General features: G+C 35.9%; 1 protein-coding gene across 2 annotated transcripts; it reads left to right on the top strand.

Annotated features, from left to right (window-relative positions):
• The first annotated feature begins 437 nt into the window (after positions 1-437).
• On the top strand, positions 438-9,041 carry LOC114367916. 2 transcript variants are annotated; one of them, XM_028325174.1, is made up of 8 exons: positions 438-783; positions 2,045-2,281; positions 2,361-2,620; positions 4,289-4,430; positions 4,569-4,940; positions 5,036-5,167; positions 6,097-6,225; positions 6,341-9,041. In XM_028325174.1, exons 1-8 carry the CDS (start codon positions 688-690, stop codon positions 8,609-8,611), a joined length of 3,639 nt encoding a protein of 1,212 aa, XP_028180975.1. In that variant the 5' UTR covers positions 438-687; the 3' UTR covers positions 8,612-9,041. The 2 variants fall into 2 exon arrangements, with proteins under 2 accessions (XP_028180975.1, XP_028180974.1); XM_028325173.1 differs by having other exon boundaries at positions 1,913-2,281.
• Positions 9,042-15,353: the final 6,312 nt, after the last annotated feature.

The raw sequence follows: 15,353 nt of genomic DNA, 5'->3' as shown, positions 1-15,353 counted from the left end.
TGCAAATTACCTAAACTCTCACCACGAACCTGATCCTAGTGGTTCCATAGAAAAATACAATAATAATTCATTAATTCTCAGTTCAGTGTTAGAAAAATAAAAAATTATTTCGATAAAATAACAATATTTTATAATGGAGAATTAAAAAATAAATTTACATGAATAATGCACATTTGAATTTCTTTTACGTATGAGAAGTGAAAAAAAGAAAAGAAAAAAGAGACTTTGGTTAACTTTTTTTAACGGTGTAAAGGCGAGAGCTACAGTTTAGTTATCACACCAGTTTCATTACCATTACCGTTTTTCTCATCCTCCTCCAAGTGTGTTTTGTTCTCTCTCCTCCCTACAAAAAAATTATATATATATATATATATATATATATATATATATATATATATATATATATATATATATATATATATATATATCAACACACACCTACACACCACATTCACACATGACAACACAAACACGAGGTCTCACATAACACCAAATCTCATCACCATCACCATAGCACTCTTTTTCTCTCTCTAATATCCCTCTCCTTCGATCTGCCAATTATCAGATTCCGATTGAGATAATTAAAATTCAACCAATCAATTTGGATCCTCGCGGCGGGGAATGGGAGCGTCGTCGTCATCGTCGTTGTTGTTGCTGTATGAATCTCGCAGACTCTGAACGCGAAAAATGCCTGCGTTACCGCACGGGAATCATCAATTCGGTAGTGGCAATGGATTCTGGTCGAAGAATCGTGACGATGTTGGATACAATCAGCTCCACAAGGTACTCGCTCGATCTAATTTTGTTTTAATTTATTTTTATATTCTAATATTCGCTTTTTAATTTGTTCCGGGATTTTTGTTTGTTTGTTTTGTTAATTGAGATGGCGCTGGATCACTGTTTTTTGTATTGGTTGTGACGTGTATTGGATCTTGAAGCAATTCGGTTATTGAATTTAATATTTTGGTTTGGGGATATGATGTGTTATCACTGTTAGATGCAATTGTTTTTCTTTTCTTTTTTTTATTCGGGTGTTTGTGTTTGACGAATGGAAATTCGGCTTGATTGTTTATTATTCACATCATTGTGCTTGGTGGAGGAGGTGTATAGAATAAAAGTGATGTTACATGTGAATCTCAGATATTTTTAGTTGAGTAATATTCTGATACGTGCCACTTTTCAAACAAGCATTGGCTTGGTCGAGGTTGAGATTCCTTATGCTTTTTTGGCTGAGGAAATAATGGCTTGTCAATGAGTGTGAGCAACTACTAGCGAAATTGTGGAATAAAGGGGCGGGGGGAGAAGAGGAAGGAGCATCCACTAGAATTGGATATTCTTGTTTAGATAAACTTTTTCATAAACACTTATAGGAGAAGAAAAAAAAAAGAAGGTAAAATAAATTGAGTTTCTCCCATAAGCTAAAATCAATTTATGTACTTTAGTTTTTGGAGAAGTTAAATGAGAGAGCTGCTGTAAACGTGAGTGCATAAGTTGAGTTTAGCATATGGGAGGAGCTCAATTCATTTTATCTTACATTTTTTTCTCCTATAGGTGCTTATGAAAAACTTTATTTATCCAAACAAGACTTAAGTTACAGAAAGGGAATTTTGGGTTGAGGATGTGTTATGCACAGTGTTATAAATGGCAGGTGGCAGAAGCCCAAAATTTCACCATATAAACACGCCATTGTGCCCTATGGTGCTGCCATGGTGGGCCTCCCTTCACAAATTGCCTATGGTGGTTGGAAAAAAATCCGCCACGCCATTCCGCCATGGCTGCTATTTAACAACACTGGTTGTGCATGTTATCAGTTTTTTTTTTTTTTTTTTTTTAATGTTTTTGAGATAAAATCGCAATTTGTAATGAGCTGAATGTGTTTTTTTATTGAGTTTCTTGCTTGCTTGTGGTGTAGTTTTGGTGTGAGCTGTCACCGCAAGCTCGGCAGGAGCTCTTGAGAATAGACAAGCAAACCCTTTTTGAGCATGCACGAAAAAATATGTACTGCTCCAGGTGCAATGGGTTACTTCTTGAAGGCTTTTTGCAGATTGTTACGTATGGGAAATCTTTGCAGCAAGAGGGAGCGGGTGTTCACTTTCCTTGCAGCAAACCTGGAAGTTTGAAAAATCAAAATAATGGTGGATCATCCATATGTAATATGGTCCAGGATGAAATGCAAGATCCAACTGTCCATCCTTGGGGTGGTTTGACCACAACGCGCGAGGGTTCATTGACACTTTTGGACTGCTACTTGTATTCAAAGTCTCTGAAAGGACTGCAAATTGTAAGTGCAGTTCGTTTGTATTGGGTTCTCATGCAGTCCTTTTCTCTGTTTGGTAGCTTAACTTTTTTCCTCATATCAGGTATTTGATGGAGCACGTGCAAGGGAGCGGGAAAGAGAATTGCTTTATCCTGATGCCTGTGGTGGGGGAGGCCGTGGTTGGATAAGCCAAGGAATTGTGAGTTATGGTAGAGGGCATGGGACAAGGGAAACCTGTGCCTTGCACACTGCCAGACTTTCATGTGATACGCTGGTGGATTTTTGGTCGGCACTGGGAGACGAGACAAGGCAATCTCTTCTAAGGATGAAGGAAGAAGATTTTATTGAGAGACTCATGTACAGGTGTTTATCTACACTCCTCAGACTGTGTTAGACTTAGATAAGTGATAACTTGTTACCAGTGGATTAATAATATAAATTCTTGTACTAGAAGCAGTAATACAATTGAAAGTGATATACAAGGGATGAGAATCTGAGACATGCATCAGAAGGGCATAAATATCCTGAATATCGCATCTTCACCAGCATCAAATATTTTGTTCCCCTAAAAATTTGGGGAAGAAAAGAGGAAAAATAAAAGATTTTTGCTTTTTCATATTCTTACCATTGGTATGCAAGTGATTTGTAATGGATTAGCTATCTGCCAGATTATAGGACGACTGAGTTATTGGCTGTATGTTTAAAAGTTGAATGGTGTAACTCTATCCTACACATGGAGTTCATATTGGACTAGCAGCATAGACTGAATGCAGTAAATGAAGAGTATATAGTGCTCCATTAATGGAAAAGCTTGTCAGTTACATAATCAGGCAGATGAATGGAACATATTTGTTTGATTTCTTGGACTTTTAAGTTTTTAAGAGAACCCTTAGAATATTGTTAAGGGTAGACTGTATGAGTAGAGCTGCTTCTTATATGTTGGTCAGTGATGCAAGGTCTTCAGTTCTTCTCTGCCGAGTATGCATATATTCTGTCTACTTTCATTTGGTCCTCGAGCTCACCAATCAAGGAGACAGCCAGTGGCTGGATCAGTATTCATTCCTTTCCAGAGCCTGTCTTCTTTTGAAGGTTTTGTCCTGAATCTTAATTAGGGTAGTTTAGATAATAGCAAAATGAAGCCATTACAATGGTTATAGTGCAAGTTAGAATTATGAGTTTGACATCAAGACTGGCAATGCAGAATGATTTATAGATTGTTTAGAGGAAACCCTTCATTCATGATATAATGGAAGATATGGTGAATTGGATATTAGGGATTTTCTGGACTTTATAAATGAGTAATTGGATAAGAAATGTGACTTTGTTAAAGACTGTTTCAAGTATAGAAAACCATTAAGTAAACTCTAGTCAATTATGTAGGGCAACCTTGACCTTAAAATTAAGGGGGGTTAATTGGGGATTAATTTTGTAGAATTGATTGGAGCTTGAAAGACAAAATATGCTCGTAATATTCCTCTAGTATTTTAGTATAAATTGGTATGGGCCGGGGCATTTTTCAGTGTGTCATCTTACAGCCCCTTTCTGCATTGTCTCTCTTTGTCTATCTTTCTCTTCCCAAATTCTTACGTACTCTATCTAAATTTTCAACATAATATTAGAGTTTCTATGACCGATCAGTTTAGAGTTCACACCTTTCTGTTGTCATTCCTCATAAATAAGTTGATTTTCTGCACAAGAATGAGTGAACCATTCTTCAACCTCCACCTACAGTATAATTCCATCAGAGTATTAATACTTCCTTTGAGAACTTGGCACCTCCTCTTGTCACGGCAGTCTTCATGCTATGAGGCTTGGAGAAATAAATTACTTTGATTGTTGAGTGAATTCTTTTGCCACACTTTGTTCTCATGCTAATTAAAATACATATTAGCAATGCTCACTTAATTTTTGGAATGAGTTTATTTTGCCCCACATGAAACTGGATATTATGCCATGCTTCAAGGCTGTGTGTGTGTGTGTGTGGCAAATTATGTTTTAGATTTTACTAAAAGGTTACCCTCTATCTACCAGGTTTGATAGCAAGAGATTTTGTAGAGATTGTAGAAGAAATGTTATTCGAGAATTCAAGGAACTAAAAGAACTGAAGCGCATGAGAAGAGAACCTTGTTGCACCAGCTGGTTTTGTGTTGCTGATACTGCCTTTCAGTATGAGGTGTGACTTCCATATTTCTATGCTGTGAATTCTGTTATATTTGGGATTTCAACGAGTGAGTTATACCCGTATTCTTATAAAAATGGTAATTTTCAAGCTACCTATGAGGACTAAACTCAATACATTTGCTCTTGTTAGGTATCCGATGACTCGATTCAAGCTGATTGGCGCCAAACGTTTGCGGATACTGTGGGATTGTATGATCACTTTGAGTGGGCTGTGGGAACAACTGAAGGAAAATCTGACATTTTGGAATTTGAAAATGTTGGAATGAATGGATGTGTACAAGTCAGTGGCCTAGATCTTGGTGGTTTGAGTGCATGCTTCATCACCCTCCGAGCTTGGAAGCTAGACGGACGCTGTACTGAACTTTCTGTTAAAGCTCATGCATTAAAAGGTCAACGATGTGTACATTGCAGGCTAATTGTAGGGGATGGTTATGTTACAATTACAAAAGGGGAAAGTATCAGAAGATTCTTTGAGCATGCTGAAGAGGCAGAAGAAGAAGAGGTAATTCAAGTTTTACTAGGGAAACTCATTTTAAAATCATTTATGAGGATTTTTGTCTAAGTTTCATTTGTTAATTATGCAATATATTCTTCTAGGATGATGATTTGATGGATGAAGAGGGAAATGAGCTTGATGGAGAATGCTCCCGTCCTCAAAAGCATGCAAAGAGTCCTGAACTTGCTCGAGAATTTCTTCTAGATGCTGCTACCGTTATATTTAAAGAACAGGCATGCTTTGCTTTGTTGTTATTGCTTAATCATCTGTCTTGATTTCTCCTGCCACGGATATATTTATCTTGTCTTTTGAATTTTGATATTTTTCATCAATAATTATTTAAGGATAATATGGTAGTTTTCAGTTTACATAATAGTATGACTGGTGCAGTGGGGGGGGGGGGGGGAATGGAAATCAATATAACAGATGAATGAAATGTTATATTGGCAAGGTAATAATGATCAGTTTGACTTTAGATTGGTATTAAGTGTGTTTAACATACTATTGAACTCTTATTATTTTGCCTTCATAATGTGGAAAAAGTTGAGTGCATTCCACTTACTATACTATATTTTCTTTTCTTCTTATTTTATGGTCAGGAATTTTGCCTCAGTAAACATATATAATGATGGCAAATTTGAGTTTTTCTTAATTTCAATGTTCCTGAGGTTTTCTTCTATGACTCCTGAAACAAGTGAAGAGCTGTGAAATAGGGAATACAGTAGTCCCATTGATTTAGCTCTGGTGTTAAGAAGACATGTGCATTGAATTAGTATTGTTTCACTAATGCTAACATGGAAATTGTGTTTGGATTGGGATACAGATGAAGCAACTTTAGTACAACCAGCATAAATTTCATTGACATAATTTGGTTACATCCCAACTCTAAATGTAGAAAATGAATTTGCCTTTGATTTGATATAAATGATTAGATTAATTAATGGAAATGAAAGATATGTGCTAGTGTTAATCATAATTTGTGGGATCTTGGGTTCAAAATCTGTGATGTCCACTTGAAATTTGGCAGTTTACCTGAAACAAGTAGCTCTATGGTGTTGGGATTATTTTGCAATTTGCGTTGGCCTTGGTTGTCGCACGTGTGTGTGTGTGTGTGTGTCTTTCTCTGTCTTTTTTAACTGCTAACCATCTCTTATCCTTTTAGGTTGAAAAGGCTTTCAGAGAAGGAACAGCACGTCAAAATGCGCACAGCATATTTGTTTGTCTTGCACTGAAACTACTGGAAGAACGAGTTCATGTAGCATGCAAAGAAATCATTACATTAGAAAAGCAGGTCTTTATTATGCTTTTATTGGGAACAGACTTTTGGAATAAAATGAACAAAAACTGAACTCTCCACTTTTATTTTGAGATTTTACTTCCAAAATCCTAAACATATATTTTTACAGATGAAACTTCTTGAAGAAGAAGAAAAGGAAAAACGTGAAGAAGAAGAACGGAAGGAGAGGAAAAGGACAAAAGAAAGGGAGAAAAAACTTAGGAGAAAGGAAAGACTAAAAGGAAAGGAGAAAGATACAGAAAGAAAGTGTTCTGAATCAATGGATGTTCCTGGATCTCCTGAAATCTCAAAGGAAGAATTGTCTCCTGCTGCTGATGTAGAGAAAAATAATTCTATTAGAGGTAGGAGTTCAGTCATTGTAACAGAGGGTGATTATCCTAAAATACAAGATGAAGACTTCACTGGAGAGGGTAGTAATTTGAGAACACAAGACTGCTCTTACGATGACTGTGAGGGAGTCATTGCAAATGCGCATCACCACACTTATGATGACTGGGATGGAGACATTGCAAATGCTCAAGACATGAATGGTACTTCTACAGTTGAGCAATCAAAATTTTATTGTCAAAGACTTAGATTCAGGAAAGACTTTCGACTGGATGCGCCTACAAAATGGTCTGACAGACACCATAATGCAGTTGCTTCAGAAAATGGTGTGGCTGTTGGAAGATCAGAGCCAATACACCATTCAGATAATTTTGGGGTGTCTTCCAGGGGAATCAATGGGTTGAACAGGCAATCTCGAATAAATGTTGCAAAATCCAATAGTCGAAACATTGGTCATAAGTGCAGCGAGAGGTTTTATGGTTCCAACAGCTGGATGAACGACAGATATGATTTCCATTCATGCAATTGTAGCCCGAATAATAGAACCAATAGAGTTAGTTGGGAGACAAAACCTGCTAGTAAGTCTGAATCCACAGTAGATACATCTAAGCAATTTTATCGTGGTAGCAAGTATAATCATGTAGACTTCATGCATGAGAGTAATGGAAGAACCAAAGGCAGAGTCATCTCAGGGAACTATTCCAGCAGGGATTTGCCTCAATCAAAGAAAGTTTGGGAGCCTATGGAGTCACACAAGTATGCTCGTAGTAATTTAGACTCTGATGTGACATTGGGGTCCACAGGTCATGGATTTCAGTTCAATACAGTAAGGTTTTCTGTTGATGAAGTTGGCGGTTCAGGTGAAATTGATGAGGGTGATAGTAATTTGAAAAGAAGCGGAATGGGTGAAGGCTGTCAGAATGATCTTGATGCAGAAGTTGGAGGATCTTGCAGCTCCACAGAAATTGCATCTGAGGCTGGAATGTGTGTGATGGGTGGCTCTGCATTGAATAATTCTTCTGATCCCAATCAAGGTAACACTTCTAGTTCTGATAACTGCTCATCATGCCTAAGTGAGGGTGATAATAATACAACCTCTTCAAACCGTGAAAATACAGAATCCTCAACATCGGATTCAGAAGATACTAGTCAACAATCTGAAGTGAGAGATAGTTCAACCTGCATTGACAATGGATTATCTGGCTCTCATGGAGCTGAGATGAAGAAAATCCATAATGCAAATGAGGAAGGTTTGACTAGCAGGTCACCATTTGGTCCATCCTTGGATGTGGCAAGAGGGGATGTATCCGGGAATCCTGTGGTGAAAATTGCACATAACTTTGATAATGGTTTTTCCTCCATTAGTATGTGTTCTCAACCTCAAAGCATGCTTCCTCCAGTGCCAAACCAAAATATTCAATTTCCAGTGTTTCGGACTTCTTCAGCAATGGGTTATTACCATCAAAATCCAGTTTCATTGCCAGCTGCTCCCACAAATGGGTTGATGCCTTTCCCACACACAAACCCCTACTTATATGCTGGCCCTTTTGGATATAGCTTAAACGAGGATCCACGCTTCTGCTTGCAGTATGGTGGCTTACAGCAACCAACACCCCTATTTAACCCAGTTGCATTTCCAGTTTATCAGCCAATCGCCAGAGCTAAAGGCTTAAATACAGAGGAATCGACTCTAATGTCCAAGCCAACATCTATGCTGCCAGAGCATCTTAATAGATCTTCAGTAGAAAAGGTTTCTCTAACCGGAGCTAATTCGCAAAAAGCAGCATTGAATGGGGAAGTTGGACATGGTAATTCTGCAAAGTCAAAAGACAGTGGTTTTTCCCTGTTTCATTTTGGTGGCCCTGTAGACCTTTCAACTGGTCATAAATCGGCAACTGCATCTTCAAATGGCGACAATGTTGGAGATTTTAACTTAATGAGTTCAGTAGATCAAGTTGACAATGATCATGATTGCAATAAAAAAGAGGCTACTGTCATTGAGGAGTACAACTTGTTTGCGGCAAGTAATACCTTGAGGTTTTCAATTTTCTAAAATGAATTGAGAAGTATAAGGTGGCTGTTGAGGAATTCAGTCTCTATCTTTATGTGGTAATGGAGGCTTGAGTACTTTGTAATTCAGTAAACAATAAGCTTCCTTCAGCAATTTTTATTATAGCCCATAGAGTTTTATTAGTTGATTGTTACCCAATTTGTCTGTTTTTTCCCTTGATGTAGAGAAAGATTGCGAGTGCAGTTATCTTGAAGGGTTTTTTTCCCCTTGTATGTGAGATCATAATTCCCCCTTCCCCCAAACACCTTTTTGCTTTAAAATTTTAGAGAGCCAAAGCTGCTTCATAATGGAAGCTGTAATGGGGATTTTGAGTGGACATCATCAATGTGATTGAAAGTGTTATATTTGCTCGACTCTGGTTGTTTTTTTTTTTTATCAATTGATGCCAAAAATATAATTGGATTCAGGTTTACTTCATGTTATCCCTAATGTGCATGTCTCCCTTGACCTTGCAATATGAATTGCAGAGACATAAAATTCTTGTATGAGTATTTTGTTCTATTGGTAAGACTAAACATAATGAATCAAATCAGCCACCGAAAACAATAGCTTCATTTCAATCTCTTCTCCAAAAGCATACTGCATACTAACGCTGTGCAATAAAAGCCCTAAACTTAAACTATGAAATGCATGGATCAATTGATATGAGATTTTTTCGACTTTTAACCCGTTGTCTCAAATTTAAGTCTTAAGTATATAATTATTTTAAATACTTAGAGGGTAAATTTTTTTGTTCATAGCAGTTTACCTTATTAAAGCAAAATTGCTTCCATTGAAAAGTACTCGTGGTCTATAAAAAATATTGTTAAACCTAGTTTTTAACAGGCCTACTTACTCTAGGTATCATTTAAGTCACCATTGAATACACACACATTAACCTAATGCTACTTGCATTACTTCTTTTGGTCATTTACCTACATATTTTTTACATTCTTCACTTGCATTTTGGGCATGATGAAGTTGAGGCATTTGAATCGTGCATTCTCCTATTTGAATCCTACACCTCCCAATTTTTAAATATCACAAACTACCATTTTCATATTATACCTTTCATCTTCCTCAGCATGCTACTCCACGAGGGAGTCTCACCCATTCTCATACTCCATTTGTGTTTTCTTTGTCGTTAGGTCTTCCTCTTCATCTCCTTTTGTGTCCATGCATAATCATCTCAAACTTTTGTTTCTTCCTCTTTGTCTCCATTTGTGTCAACTCTACCATTGATTTCTTCCAACAACACAACTCCAGTGAGGTTGAGTCGACGCACATACTTGTAAAGGTGCATTTTCTCCCATTTTTTTTTATTAAGCTTTTCTTTTATGGACAACCCTTTCCGAAAGAGAAATAGTGACAACCATATTCAAAACAGGTATTCTGAAAAGCTTTTGTTTCTGCTACGGAATAGTCATTCCATACCACAATTTATGTTCCGGAATAGGTGTTTCACAATAGTAAAAAAAAGCTTTCAGAATTCTTGTTTCGGAAATACTATATTTGTTCTGGAACATGCAATCCAAAATGTTTATAGCATTTTCTGGAACACATATTCCGAAAACATATTTTATGTTATCCGGAAAGCCTATTTTGGAACTCAAATTATGTTCTAAAATGACCATTCCTTAAGACTACATTAGCGCTTCCAGGATCATTTCTTCAGAATGATGGTTGAAATAAAAAAAAAACTATCCAAAATTGTCGTTTGGGAAGACAATAAGAACATGTTTTGGAAGACATTGTTTTTGGATTTGTTCATCCAGAATTCAAATTGGATAATTATAAAATTGTTTGTTTTTGTTGTTTAACATTTGTTTCTCCCAAGATAATCATAACTTTTTCTTTTCTATTTTCATTTTCTTCTCTTTTCTTGTTTTTCTTTTCCATTTCAATGTACTTTTGCTTTTGTTTTTTATTTTTCGTTTTGTCCATTATATTTATGCCTTGGGACATTGCATTTGAGTCGTTGTAGTATAGTGGACATTTATGATGTCATTTCACCCACAATTTGATGTTTTTGTAACACTCATGTTGATGACTTCTATGTGATTTTATGTTTTTAACTCCACATTGGCTTTTTGTTAATTTTTACGGGGAAGTTGAATGTGTTTTTTAGAAATTTTAATCTTAGTTTGATCAAAAACACATTTATCGTTTGATGTAGATTTTACTGAAAATAAATAAGAGATTTTTTTTAGAAAAGCTCTATCAAACGATGAAAGAAAGTTTTCTTAACAAATATAAGAACTAAAGAAAAATTTGAATCCTTTCTCAGTCCACACAAAGAAAAATAATAAATAATAACACAAGAGGTTGTATTGGTTTATCTCTACCCCGAGGCTACGTTCAGTTCTTGACAACCCACCATGTTCCACTGCCACTTTTGGCTCTTACAAATGCAAGCTTTATCCCAAACTTGACTTAACCCAGTATTCCTTGTCCTACTAGGCCACTATTGGTTGTAAACAAATCAACAAGATTTGTTGGAAGTTTGCACAATGGCTAATATGAAATTGTCTTACAGACAGATATATCTCTCAATACTTTAGTATTTTCTCCCAAGGTTTACAAGGTGTTTTGAGAGCTTAGTGTCTATACGAAGATTTACAGAAAGCTTTACAAGAAATAATAAAAAAAATGTTTTGTGCAAGTTGATTCATATCTTGTTTCTTCAAAGCTTCTTCTATTTATAGCTTTCATATTAAAGTATTCGTTGTCTCTCAATGGGTGGATTCTTCATTTTGTTCTTCATCTGAAGTCTTGAGACCATTGGAACATTTAATCACCTCCCTTCTACATGAAAAGTCCATGCTGATAGTAGGAAAGTTACTTCTTTCATCATAGCAAGTCTGTGGCTTTTGATAAAGATTAGCACTTCCAAACTATGGACTTCATTTATCCTTCATAGGGCTTTCACAGATTCTAGGAGAATATTTTCTACAAGAGAGAATCTCAGACACAAAGTATTAAATGCACTACTTAATATTATGCTAGATCGTCTTATATAGATGTATCGTTTGAAAACTCAGATGTAGAAATACAAACCATGATCTAATAGCACATCAAACACAACTTTTACCATTTGTATTTATTTACATATAATCAAAATAATTAAGAGTAATAATTCGTCTTTAAGACATAAATATCTTTTGACTTAATAGTGGTCCACTTGAGTTGCTACACATTTGGTTTATCTTGAGATACATATCCTTGAGTGATTTTCATATGTGCACTAAATTGATTGAGGTAGTTTGTAGGCTTTGTTCCTAGACACAAATTATTTGCTGAAATGAATCCCCTAATTGCTCCCTTTGAGTTGAAATGATATATTATTTGTTGCCTTACTATGTCGAAAGTTTGATGCTTTGGTACTTGGTGACTTGAAAAATGGGTCGGGGGAGGGGGGGGGGGGCATGGACACAACTAGATATTAGTTTAGGTAGAGCAATTAAAATAAGGTAGTAAAAAGGCCTTAAAAAAAAGGAGAAAGAAGTATAATAAAAAGTTTTGTTGAGTATACAGAAGGAAAATCATGGTTTCCAAAAGAATAAGTTATGGGAAGTGTTATCTATAGAAAACAATAGTTGTCACCCTTGGGTAGTGTGTCACTGAGTACATGTTGCTTCTTGGAGCCCTTCTTTATCCTGTTTCTTTAATAACCACCTTTCACTGCACCTTAGCCCTATTACACCTTGTGATGCCTCACTATTATGCATGCTAGAATTTTGCTTAGGTTAAGTCGATTGATAAAAAAACTAAATGTGTGATGAGTGGTTAAGGTGCAGTGAAACACTAAGAGCGGTGAGATGAGTGATATGTTGCTCATTGTGGAACTGAACATGTTGGTAAACATTGAAAGCCCGATGGAATTCTGTGGGACATGTCTTCTATTCATAATAACTTGAGGGCTTCTCTATAAATGGGTTCTTGATTTCATAGAAAGCCATGCCAGTCTTTAATTTAGAATAATTGCTTAAGGGCAAATAATGCTCAAGTGTGGGGTGGTTGATAAACCATTATTTGACTGTATTTGAACCCTAATTTTCGTCCCATTTTGTCTTGTTTTTTACTTTGTTTTGTTAGTTGAGCTTGTGGGTATATGTTAAGTGTGACTAGTTGAGCAGAGAAGCAGATAAAGTGATAAAAAAAAAGCCAAGAGAGGAAAAATGGAGAATTATAAGCATTTTCAATGAGTAGGCCCATGCAAGACTTGCAAACCATGCTATTTCAACATGGCCCTTACCAATTTCTCAAGAATCTTCTCTATCATCATAAAAAATTCTCGTAGAAGGCCATGCTGACCTAGCACGACCCATGCTAACTCAGCACGACCCGTGCTAACCTCCACACTGCAGTTTTAATTTCAGTGGTATAAATAGAAAAAAGGGTGGCATTTTTAGGTTAGCTTTTATTCTTTTTTTGCACAACAATAGCTTTTGAGAGAGAAAGAGAGAGATGCACTTTAAACAATTGGGGTCTTAATTTGTAAGGATTTTCAATCTCTTTCTTCCTCAATGCAATTTTGTATGTCGTTTGGATATATTGTGACCATGGTTGGCTAAACCCTTAGTGCTTGAAGTAAGATGTAATTGTATCCATGTACTCTAGTTCGTTATTTCAATAAACTTCTTCGATGTTATTCAATTGATTGCGTTGTTCTATTACTTTCTCTTTTGTATTGGAATTGACCACTCTAGTTAATAGTTAATTGTGTATTAGTGACCATTTACTCATAATTAACTGACTTGTAGAACGATAGGATTCATAAAACATGCATGACCAAACTGGTGATATGATTTTCCTTTTTACAAATCTCTATAATTTATTCGTAACCCTAAATTAAATCCCAAATGATCAATTGAGGACTAATTTAGGGGGAGATTATTTTCAGAGTTCAACCATAGGCTGACAATTAAATTAAGAGGTAATAGGAAATTAATTGACAACTAAGTGTTCTTGATTGTAATAGGAATTAGGGTAATATGCGAACTCATAATCTGTTATTTATCTTTAATTTTATTTCATTGACGTAATTGATAAACAACCCCTAAAGTCAAGATAAAACCCTCAAATTATTTAGTTTATGCGATTTAAGTTATTCAGGAACGCAATTACTCTCTAGGGTACGATATTCGGACTTTCAAGTCTACAGTACTATTGTGTAGGGTTTGCTTGCCCTTGTGCGAGTACATATTTTATGCATCAAGAGGCAAGCATGAATTTGCGAAAGTTGAGTTTCCCTTTGTAGCTAACATGAATCCAGTACATGGTTGGACATCACTTATACTTGATATAAAATAGTTTATGTAAGGGAGTAAGTTCATTATTCATGAGTAAAAAGAACACAACGTATAAACACTAGTTTTCAAAATAAAGTGGATGCTAGTTAATAACATCACGTTGGACGCTGAATATTATGTGCTCTTAATAAAATAAGTTCCACTGTGAATGGACATAAACTAATAAGAGTTTTAAGATATGATAACTGCTAAATAAGAGTTGTTTTTTTTTTATGAAAATAGAGTTAAAATATCTTTAAAAATAATTATTTAGCAGTTATCCATGCTTAATTATTAGGAATTGATGTTTTTCTGTTCACGACTTGTAGATATAAAAATTGGAGGGATTACAAGCAACAAGATGCAGAAAATACGAAAAAAGATAAAGATTTTAGCATCAGGCCCAACCCAAGACGGGCTCAGCGCGCAGCGCGCGCTGAGCGGGAAAACTGGTACTTGCGCTAAGCGAGCAGAGCGCACTACACACGAAAACAGGCACCTGCGCTAAGCGAGCAGAGCGTGCTAAGTGCAAGTACGCAAGCCCAAGTCCACTTCAGCAATTATAAAAAGGGAGTCAAGCCAAAGGAAAAGACACATCGAGTCTCAAAGCACTCTCATACATACCCAAAGCCTGAGAACTCTTCCTTAGGAAATTCTCTCTTCTCTCTCATTATTCTCTTATTCTTTTCTTCCATCCTTCTCCTCTACCAATTCTTATACCCCTATTTCAGTGTAAGGCTCTCATGGCCATGAGAGACTAAATCCCTAGTTAGGGCTTGACAGGCCTAAAAAGCCAAGAGATGTATGATGTACTCTATATTTATCAATGCAACAAGTGTTTTCTATCCTATTGTATTTTCCCATTTTAATTTCATGCATTACTCGTCTTTACATTATTTTAGGAGTTAGATGCTCGACAGATGGTAACTCTTAATAAGAATATAATGAAGGTATGCATGCATCACTTTTAGGGGTTAGACACTCGATAGAGGATAACTTCTAATAGAACTAAAAGGAAAAAGATATCATAATAAAATTATTGCTAGACATAGAATGATTGCATTATACCCATACATCATAGCACACATCTAGAATTAAAGCTTCATGTATTTTATCTGTTGAATCTTTGCAAATGTATTTGGGAGATAGATAGGTAAAATAGGCTTGTCATCGTGAGACATCAGGGACAAGTAATCTAATAGATGTGGGTAGGATAAATTTACCTAATTGATAAAGAAAAATCCAAAAATCATACATCTTAGGCAAACAAGGCATGCTAGGTGCTAGCATTCTCATTTTATTGGATTCTCTACTTGATTATTTTGCTTCCTATTATTTTCTTTTCTATAATTATCTGTTATTATTTACTGTTCTCTTTATCTTCTACCTCTCTCTATTTCTTCCCTTATAAATTGAAAATCATACAATACAAGTAGAAAACAAAATTCCTGTGA

This window comes from Glycine soja, chromosome 9 (assembly GCF_004193775.1).
Source record: "Glycine soja cultivar W05 chromosome 9, ASM419377v2, whole genome shotgun sequence".
NCBI classification, from domain to species: domain Eukaryota; kingdom Viridiplantae; phylum Streptophyta; class Magnoliopsida; order Fabales; family Fabaceae; genus Glycine; species Glycine soja.
This window is presented reverse-complemented; position numbering and strand designations above follow the sequence as displayed.

Excerpts from the sequence above, each read along its gene's own strand:
- LOC114367916 (XM_028325173.1), top strand. The coding sequence starts at position 688 with ATGCCTGCGTTACCGCACGGGAATCATCAATTCGGTAGTGGCAATGGA. Across the intron at positions 4,941-5,035 it reads AAGAGGCAGAAGAAGAAGAG|GATGATGATTTGATGGATGA; the intron begins GTAATTCAAGTT and ends ATATTCTTCTAG. Across the intron at positions 6,226-6,340 it reads TCATTACATTAGAAAAGCAG|ATGAAACTTCTTGAAGAAGA; the intron begins GTCTTTATTATG and ends ATATTTTTACAG.